Source organism: Malurus melanocephalus, unplaced genomic scaffold, assembly GCF_030028575.1.
Source record: "Malurus melanocephalus ecotype Western Australia unplaced genomic scaffold, MMel_1.1 scaffold_43, whole genome shotgun sequence".
NCBI lineage: Eukaryota > Metazoa > Chordata > Aves > Passeriformes > Maluridae > Malurus > Malurus melanocephalus.
In genome coordinates this window covers 1561937-1572826 of record NW_026623275.1, presented here as the reverse complement: position 1 = coordinate 1572826, position 10890 = coordinate 1561937, and the positions used below count along the sequence as shown (strand labels likewise).

The following is a 10890-nucleotide window of genomic DNA, read 5'->3' as shown; positions in this document are numbered from 1 at the left end:
GGGGCATTATCTGACACAGGAGGCATCCAGGCATCCTTCTCCACTGTCAAAACTGTTCCCCTTTAAGTTAGTTATTCTTGAACTTTACCCTTTCCTATCCCAAATGAGTAGCCTGACCACAAAATTGTCATTTAGCTCCTCAGGTTTTTTYCTTTCTCTCCAATGTAATAACTATTGTGTTATTTGTATTCAATGAAACAGCTTCAGCAGGAAYTAATGAAGCAGAGGCTGTTCCTGCGTGTTCCTAAGCCATACACACAGCAGCAGAGCGTTGGTCTGGGAAACTTTCCTGTGACTGTGTGGATTGTGCTGCAGAGGGGAGGGTACCGACTGCTTAAATTCTTTGGGGTGAGTGAGTGAGTGAGTGAGTGAGTGAGTGAGTGAGTGAGTGAGTGAGTGAGTGAGTGAGTGAGTGAGTGAGTGAGTGAGTGAGTGAGTGAGTGACTGCTGCACCTCCGTCCTCCAGAGAGCAAAGCCTAGCAGGTGAGTGTGGGTGAGCTGGAGTGAGGGCCAGCAGTCACAGAGCAAGAACTGCACCCGTACCCAAATGGTTCATGGTCAGCTATCTCCTTCCTGCTCAGCTGATGAACACCTCAGATTGGAAGGAGAACAGGATCCCCAGCTGTCAGGCTGATGAATAACTGAGCTGATTTGCTTGAAGCTCCAATTAACAGCAAAAAGTCTTCTGTAGAAACAAGTGTTCAATCAAATAAAATTGATAATTTTGGGACAGAGAACTAAAAATTTCTTACACTTTCTGCGTAATAGTCTATAAAAGCTGATTTGTTCTCTTTCAGAACCTGAGGATTAGCCCCAAAACATGCTTGAATATAATCTCTGTGAACAGTTTTATTTAAATGTGAAAGGAAAAATAACTTGTCTTGTTCACTCCATTCTAAGTTTCTAGTGCTCACCACCCATGAAATGGATTGCTTTTGGTGRGATAATGTCTTTTCTGTGCCTTCCAAAGTTGTGAAGAATGTCTTCCTGGTTAATAGGTTGATTTAAACTGTATATGCTCCAGAACATAAATATGATTATTTATCATACTTGCCCAAGATAATGACAGTAAAGACGACAAGGMTGAAATTCTTTATGATTTCCTCTCTCCCACAGCAATGACATTCAGCACACAATACACAGATGGCACGCCACATAAAGGATCACATTAGCTGTTAAACATTATTTCTTCCCATTAACTAATTTAACAATATGTCTGCACATGAAAGAAGTAGACAAATTACAAAAAACTTCTGTCAGCTTAATCCYGATTGCTAAAATAGGCCATTTACCCAGATGGGATTGTTTTCTGGACTATCAGGTTTGAAACATCTAGAAATTCAGCAACCACGAGCCCAGACTCTCAGAGTTGATTCAGCTCTTCATCCTTAATTGCATTTCAGGCATGTAAGCCTCTGGAGACTTTTGAATGACAACCTAAATATTGAAGGCTACTCCGTTCTGCGTGCATGTTAGGTGACCTGAATTTTCGGAAATGATGAGCTCTTAGAAGCCTGGTTTAAGTCAGTAGATGCTGTAGGTGACAAAAATCACAGCAAAAGCCCGTGAGATTTTTTTTGCCAGAGTGGGCAGCAGACCAACTTAAACAAGCATTTTTATTTTGTTTTCATTTGCTGCTTTCTAGAGCAAATATGCTTTTAGTGACTTTGAGGCTGGTGGTACTGTGGGGGCTCCCTCTGTAATCACAAGCACGGCAGAGCTGGGCAGGCTCATGATCTCTTTTCATCACCATTTGTTTTCCTATTTTTCTTTTTGCTTCTAAGCAACACAGGAGTATGGAGGGARCTCATGGATTATTAAGCATTAGCCCACAGGCTAATTTTAAGTACATACATGCCCTCCGTTATTCCTATAACTAAATGTGACCAGAAAGTTGGAGAAAAATCAGTGGAAATGAAACAGAGACCAGCTGAAGAAYAATTTGAAACAATTTGAAACTCRGTGTGGCTATTYTACATTACCCACTTTGAATAGCAGTGTTGCAAACATCTTCTTAATTTACTGTAAGTTTTTGCAGAGGAAAAGTTGAYGATGAAAATAAACTTCTGTTTTGTTCTTGCACTCCCTTGATAAAGAGAGTAAGCAATTTTTTTAAATAAAAGAAAGCAATTAGGGAGTCCCTGACCCAACTTTTGTGCCAGTATCTACTTCTAGTATTTAACTCTAATCTTTTTTTTTTTTTTTTTAATGTCCTTTATCTGCTGTTGTTTTTAGCCTGATTTCATTTGCTCAGTTTCAATAACTACATACACTATAGTATCTAGCTGGTATTGGTATACTAAGTACTTTTCCCTCTATTTGTTCAKCATTGTGTTGTGGTTTCCAGTAGCTCTTTGCTAAATAATTTCATAAAAAGAAAAAATGACCCATCACAAAACCAGCAAATTGTTCACTGAGTGAAGAGAGCCGCACAGTGCAGTAACAAATAYCCAAGATCTCCCTTGGTTTTCATGTCAAATGAGACTAGATTTATTCCTACATTATGCTTACAATTCTGTACACAAACCCGTATCTAGAGAAAATCCAATTCCAGCCAAAAACACAGAATAAAGTTTGGAACGATGATCTACAAATTCCTCTCTCTTTGAAACATGTTTAATATTCAGCCTTATACCTCAGCAYGGATTTATTTCATCACTCTGTACTTGCCCTGTAAGTGTGATTCTATGTTAAAGATTTGTCTGTRTATTTCACTATGTTTGGATTTTTTGAAGAGCATCATATGGCATGTCCTTGTGACTGGGTGCCTCCCAATGTAATTCATTTGTCATAAGGGAATTTTTTTTATATATAATACAGCTACATTAATCCAGTGGCTAACCATTACCAGAAGGAACAGTTCTCTTGTGCCAAGACTTACCACCTACGTAAACCTCAGAGCTCTGAAGTACCAGAAGACCACTCATTTTCTTTCTGAGTTTCTCCTGAACTGTGTCCACGTGCAGTCACCGTGCTGATGGGGGTAAGCAAGGCTAAGGACAGCTCTCTCCAGAGGCAGCCAGCAGGTAGGACAGATCTGATGCCTTGTACTACATTTCCAGGGACAGCCACTGGCTTTAGTACAGTGCAAGCCACTCTCTGGCCAGCCTTTCTCCGTTGTACACTCAAGGCACTTTGGATGACTGATTTAGGTGAGTTATTTAAATAGAGAAAGATGACCCAAAGCYCCACCTTAGAAACTGAAAGTAATCTGAAGGACATTGTGCTATTTGCATTTATTTAGTTTACTTCAGTATTTGACCAGCTATAATGACACAGCTACTTGTTAAACTTGGCAACTCAGCACTAATAAGCTTAAATGTAGGCAAAGCAGGTATCACCACTCACATGAAATAAACAGAAATATGGAAATAGTACCATTTTTCATGTGTGTATGATGGCAGTATTCACCACAAATTATTTAATACTGAATTACAAGTATCAAGCTCTGGAAAAGACGTCAACCATTACACTTCAATTGTTTTAAAGCTATTATTTTAGTGTCATGTTTCATAGGAAAACCATACTTCTCTATTATTCATTTGACATTTAGAGCTTTTTTCTTTCTTAGAAATATAAAGACTTAAATCACAAAAGACAGGTTTTAAGAGGACTTTATTAAATCTGACAACTGACTAACTGGACTGTGTGAAATTAATAAGAAAATTTGATAATTGAGCAACAAAGGATTGTTCTMTGATAGCACATTTTATTTCTGCAGTTTTACAGGTCTTCAGTTCTGCAAATACATTTGAGTAAGACATCACTCTTTCTAGTTTACACCCACATTTCATGAGATTACTGCAGTGTGGAAAATGTCACATTGCTTCTCCTCGTAGAAGAGCCACAGAAATGACTGGAACACACAAAGTTAGTCCTGCCCATGCACCTTCTTAGCTGTAAACATTTGTGTAGGACTGACTGGGTGTCTATTTTATACCTTTTCCACTTACAATTTGAAATTATATACAAATATAGTAAAGTCTTTTATATAAACTATAAGATTCATTATTGTGGGAGCCAATATTTAAAAAGTTAATACCGAGGGAACAGTGAACTTTGTAAAGATCTCTTCTGATGCTCTGCAGAGGAGCTCATAGGTAACTACTTGCATATTGCGTTCTAAACTCACCATTCAGACATATAAAATAGTTGGTATACTTTCTCTGTTGCAAATTTAAATAACTTCTTTATTTTTGAAGAGTGCACTATAAACTTTATCCTCAGGCTCAGWAAGAGATCTGTTATGATTGACTCTATAGTTATATTCCTAATAGGACAAGCCACTGAAAGTCTGTTCTTGTTTCCTAGAGAAATTTTRTATTCTTGAAATGCAGGATGGCACAGGAGTTTACTGGGATTATGTCCATATATTTAYTAATCAAGATCCGTTTCTTCTGTAAGCCTTCAAAAAAGTCTTTTTTTCCAGTTGAATCCAACTTGGAGGGTTCRTTTTCTCACTATACCAAACATGCTGAACTGTACAGTATAAATTGGTTTGGTTTGAATTTCCTTGCTGCTAGATGTTAACTGGCTTTCCCAGGCTCACTGCACTTGTTCAGTCTCAGTCTTCTTTGTTAATCAGAGGGGACACTTCTTCTACTTCTGCTCCTGTTCTTGCTGAAAGAGGCATTCTCCAAATGGCTCTGAGTCTTTCACTTGGATTTAAGTAAGTTTTCCCATTCAACAGAGGACTCACTACTTTTAGGAATTGCTGGAAAGATTGACTGCATTTTAGTTCGAAATTCTTTCATCTATWAAAGAGATATAAAAATAAAATCGGTTAACTGCTAATAAGGAACAAATAAATTACCACCATGAATCCCAGGCTTATCCCACAAAAAAAAAGCTGTTTAAGGTAACGAATAGGTAAAAAGCTTTTAAAATAGCAGAAAATTAAGACTTTGCCTCTGATTATGTTGGTTCAATTAACAAACTAAAAAGAAAGCATGAAGGGACCTACAACAATCACCCCTTCCAGTGCAGCGCACTGGGGTGCCTGTTTTGGAGTGCTTGCCTGAATGATCCACTACTGTTACATGAATTACTGTACACACATATACACACATACACTCTGAAAATATTTTTGTTTGGAGTAGAATTACCTCCATGGAATGTACCCCTGTTTTGACTGCAGTGCCTTTTTCTACACTTGTAATGGATGAAAGGTTCAATAGGTCTGTTCAAGGATTTTAAAACAAAGGCTAAAGAAAAATACTCTGCTCAGCTCTGACAGCTTAGGTTTATCCCACCATATGGATAGAGGTGACAAAACAAAGGCTCATTCAAATGTACATACCAGTAGGAAAGAAAACAAGATTCTAAATATATAGGACCAAGCTTTTCTTTCACTATTGTTAAAATGCTGTGAGAGGAAATATGTATATATATATATATATATTTAGGATATTTATAATTTATATTTATGCTAAGAATTTCATCACCGAGGTCTGATTCAATAGTCTGGAATGCCAGAACCGAACATTCATCTAAATATAAATGACTTATAATAGATTATTTAGATTCAGTAAGCTTCTATCTTTCAGGAGTTTTACATGTATTTTTACATATAATATATTTTTAAAGGATAGGCATGGAAAAATTAAATCAGTGAGAATCCTGTTACACAAACAGCAGGATGTACAGGGGAAGATTTGGCTGCTATTTTTAGGAAGCTCTATGACACAATCTATGACATTCACACAGAGAAGACAGGATGTGGTATTCAAGCACTGGATGCAATGACCTCTTGAAGAGCAAATGCTGTCTCAGGCAGTATGTCCCACAGAGAGGTTCCAGGAAATCTAGATATTCTGAACAGCCACACAGGCATCTACTCTAATATGACTACATTTTGTGTTAYGGGTCATCAGTATTTATACAAATACCTCTGGGTTGTTTTCTCTTCATGTCCTTCTGTGTATGAATAATTCTGACAAAGAATTGGTACTGCTCTAGAGACAYGCTACTGGAACACAATTATTCAAGTTACAGTTGATGCAAAGAATGAAACAATTTACAAAGAAATTACCAGTCCTTTAGAAAGACAGTGGCAAACCATGATGGATTAAAGCATTTCAGAACCTTAGTTTTTCGTGTAGTAATTCCTGGGTGCTGCTAATCAAATGAAAATATATGTTATATAAAGTAGGAGGAAAATTCAGAACAAAATTATCCTTTTTGCTTTTTCCTGATTTCATTCCTAAGCAAAACTAATTCACTCTCTCTTTTATATTTCGTTCTGATCAGATAGTTGTTTTGATTAATTATTCCTTCTTGGTCTCTAAAAATCTTGGCAATCACCCACAATTGTTCCTAGACTAACATTTTTGCTTGTTATTTAAAACTGAGAGTCTCTCATAGACAACTAATGTTTCCAAGAATAATAAACACCAGTATCAGAGCTGACATAAAGTAACAGCCCAAATTACACTAAACAATTGCTGACAATTAAATACAAGTATTTACAGTACTAAATGTTTTAGGAGCTTTAGCTTAGCTGCTTTTTCCAGTCCTATGTAATTAAGTTATCCCAGCTCACTGATGTGCTGAAAGTATTCAATTTACTGAACATTTTTTTTTGCTTCCTAAAGAGTGATTCAACTCTTCTACTGTTTCATCTCACTCTAAGTATTATCTGGATGTTTGGAACACAGGAATGGTCAGATACCAACCTGATGTAAAATGCCATAGTTCTGTTGAAATAACTGGAGATACAATATTCAGTACCARCCAACGATCTGGTGGAATGTGGATTTTTTCTAATGGTTTCTAAACTCAAGACTTAAATTTCACTTAGTGTAAAATTTAAATGATGCACTTATGCACCTCTGTTGCCCCACTGAAGACACACAAAACCAAAGGGAAAGTAAAAGCAATTCTATAAAACCTCCAAGAAGAAGATGGGTGGAGAAGCAATTCAGAAAACTACAGTGATTCCTCACTCTGACAACCACCATATACTTATTAACATGCCAAACCCTAACTCTTGAATGCAAAACACAGTCTTGTTCRGGAAATAGAACACTACAACTCTAGTCTGAAAGAGAAAAGGTATTAGAAAGCACTGAAATACTGCTAGCAGCTGCAGATTTAAGAATATTAYATAGATTTCTGTCCCCACAGAACATTAATTTATGTTCTACAGGTAAAAGCAACTAATTTCCTGGAATGTTAATTTTTCCTTTAACACATGGACCAGATCCGAAATATTCAATGTCTTTCTTTTGCTTTTAAGACTCCCTGAGACATTTCCTCAGCCTTGTCCTCTCAGATTTTGATGCTTATTTGTAAAACCACTTTGAAAGTGATGCCAGACTCAATGTTTCATTTACCACTTCTTCTCTTGCCTGCCCATTTCCACAAGCTCTCTCTGCACAAAAATAGTTTTTCATTGCAATGCACACCTTTGACCATGTTTTACGTTTTTCCACAGATTTTCTTCCTTTGTGATTCCTGGACAGTGATCTATTTCAATAAACTGTAATGCCAAGCTGATCACTACTGTGCATTGTCTTCTCGGTGAAACACTTTAGGCTGTCAGCTCTTTCTCAGAGTAACACTTGAAGTTGTCAGCTCTTTAAGAAGGACATTACCTGCAGTGACTGGCTCATTAATACACGACTTCACAGCATGTCTAAAACAGGGCCAATTTCTTCCCAATACAAATGTCACAGCTCCTAACTCTTACTAGAAGTTTTCACTTATATAGCCCTTAAAAGATACTGATACTGCACCTGRTTATTTCTCTTCACAACAGTTTTTGAGTTCTCACTAATTAGCACCAGTCAGAGACTCATATTTTCCCCCTCTCCTCCCAGTCAAAAAGTGCAATATTTCATWAGGACTTTGATCTGGACCTCTAAGGTATATTCCCCTTTCTCTCTTTTTCTACTAAAAAAATCAGCTTCTGAGTTTCTTCCTTCATTTCCACATTCATGCTTTTGCTCTCCCAAATGCACTTTCAAATCCCAGCCACTGTCTTCCCTGAACTCAGAGCTCCTCTAAAACTCACTCTTCCTTAAACCACAGAGAAAGCTTTGAAAAAGAACTATTCTCTGATGTCATGGAACTGGAATATACCCACATAAATAACCATGGAAATTGCATCCCAAAGTTCCTGTCCTTTCTCTCCCGCTGACAAGGTTTGCCTGCTTACAAACCATTCTAATACCCCATTTTAGGCTGTAACTTGTTAATGGATGAATTTTATGCTCTTAGAAGTCTTCTCCATTCTGATTCTTCCAGTCACAGACATAGAGCTCAGTCTTCTGGGCCTTGACTGATCGAACTCTATTTAATGTATTTTATATTTAGGACTAGATTTGGCCTCTAAAGTACCTCACACTGGCTTCAGGGCTGCTCTTACTTGCACTTAGTTGATGCTGTCATGCCAGGCCCATTGCAATTTCAAAATACTCTTGCAGTGAAAGTAAAATTCATTAGTCCTTCAACAAACTGAGCTTATTAGCATTCAGTCCTCCTGCAGCATGGTGAGCTTCTTGTGAAGACGACTGATCAGCTTTATATTCTATTAATAGTGAACACTTGAGGTGTGAGAAYTGGGACCTTGTCTTTACTTGCTTTAACTCTTGGGACAGACACACTTCTTAATGAGGGAAATTCTGCAATTAGGAACCTGTGTCTTTTCAGAAAGAAAAGCAAAGGCCCTGCCTTTTCAGCAGACGTGCCACTCGGGAGATGTCTTCTCCTCTTTCTGGAAATCTTCTGTATTTTCCCCCAGATTCCACAATATTCACATCGGTGGTCTCAAATCAAAAGGTATTAGTTTRATTACAAGAGCTAATGTGCTATATACCAAGCACTGGAATGTTTTGAAATAACTCACAGGAATGGCTGCCTCTTTATTATTGTCAGCCACACTGGCACTGGGGTACTCGGTTCAACTGTGATAATGCCTTCAATTAATAGCGCAATAAACCTAACACTAAAAGCTGAATGTATTTTACCTCTTCCTGCTGCCTTCAGTACCATAGGCCACTCTCAACTGCTGCTTCTGAACCTTGTGGAATCTGAGCGATTTGTAACACATTTCTTAACATTCCAGCATGCTCCATTCCTGCAGGCGACTCTCTTAAGTGAATTTCACTCRAGTGAATTTTATTTTTTGTCACAGATATTACAGATCTTGACGCTGTTTTTTCTTGCCAAATAAATTACAGTAACTGTTCTACCTCTGTCAGGCTTCTTTCTAAAAGGGTATCATCTACCTTACTGCATTAAATAATCTGTAATAGCTACAGATCACTGTTATTTTCTTATCTTAACCTAATGATCCTGCCTCAGATGGCAAAAATATGGGGACCTAAAAGCATCTTCCATTTAATAATCTCTTTTTAATGTACATCGTTGACAGAATGTCACACAAAAATTGGGATAGCACTATTACTGAGAGCACTTACATGGCCGTTCATATTAAAATGAATGGAAGAGGGGCTAAAAGAGTCTATTTGAATCCTAGAATGAAAGTTTTACGAAGAAATGTTCTCTTTAATGTCTGACATTCATAACAGGCCAAACCAGATTCCAGGAATTATTAGTTTCCTATTTTAGTAGTCATATCAGTAAGAACTGCTTAYATTAGCTTCCAAGTGAAATGAGGTTAGATGCCCTGAACTGGAATATCAAGTGGTAGCAGAATGCAGTATGTACATGCCCTCTGCTCTCCTCAGCCACCTTCTATTTCACAAGGCATGAAGATGAGGCAGTCTGCACTGGCTTTAAAAGCATCACTGAGGATTGCTCTTGCCACCTTTTCCCAAATCTTAAAATGATTGCTGTTGCCCTTGTTAGCAAATGATTACCAAGGGCCACRCACAGAAATAGCAAGTTATTTGTAGAAAATGACAAGTGCTGAGCCCTTGCAGGACTGGAGGAGCAGAGCAGTCAGCCTGGCGGCTGAAGGTGATTGTCCTTTTCTCACTGTAAAATGGGGCACTCACTGCAGGTCACTATGTGCCAGTTCTGGAATAAGCATGGAAAACAGAGCCCTGGTTCACATTCTTACATCTTGCACTTCCCTGCAAAGGCATCATGAAGGTTTGGATTATGCAGAACTGCAAGTCTATGAAAATGGCTCTGAGCTTGTCAATCCTGGCAGTAAACATCCTAATAGTTAACCACCTTGCACTGTACTCTCATAGCACACTGTTCACCACCTATTTGCTGATTCCAGTGTTTCAGGCTGGCATAGAGAAAAGGAGAAGCAGAATTGTGTCAAACCATCTAGAGAAGTCAGGACTCATCCTGGCCCCCTCTCTCATGGAGGCTTACACACAAGCCTAACCTCATGTACTGTTGAGCATCCTCTTTGAAATCACAGGGCTATTTACAGTGCCTAAAATTTAAAAACACATAGACATATCTTTCCACAAATTTCTCTCTATAAATCCTGTGTAAGTGGGTAAAAATCCTGCGGCTTTTAAAAGAAAAATAACATGAAAATAACTTAAATGAACTTTACAGGGGAGGAGGGAGAGGACCATCACTGTTTGGAACAAAGCTGTCACAGTTCCCAAACAACTATAAATATGTAGTAGCCTCCCACAGATATTCCATGTTCTGTCTTGAATTACTGGTGAACTACAGAGAGCTGTCAAGTCACAAGGGTCAGGGTAACTCTTTTYCAGTTATTGGGTCACATGATGAGACAAAACACATGAAATACTTTCCTCATGTGACTTTTCCATTAGTGCAGAAGACATGTTGCTCATTCATAAATGGAAAGAGAGCTGGTCTACATAACATACATGTTTTACTAGTCTCATTTTGAGACTTAGATCCCAAAGTGGGAAGAAGATGCTATTCCAGTGGAAAAGCCTTAAGAAATTAAAACTGTTATGGGTTAAGGCTAGATTATTTTGAACTAAA

The 10890-nt window shown here is 37.9% G+C and overlaps 1 protein-coding gene across 1 annotated transcript in view; it reads right to left on the bottom strand.

Moving 5' to 3' along the window:
* Nucleotides 1-2784: 2784 nt before the first annotated feature.
* Nucleotides 2785-10890, bottom strand: part of TMEM242 (transmembrane protein 242) — a 24514-nt gene continuing 16408 nt past the window's right edge. Inside the window, exon 4 of the mRNA XM_057364862.1 lies at nucleotides 2785-4754. Within this exon, the coding sequence (XP_057220845.1) occupies nucleotides 4656-4754 (99 nt within the window). The 3' untranslated portion in view covers nucleotides 2785-4655. The remainder of the gene's footprint in view (nucleotides 4755-10890) is intronic.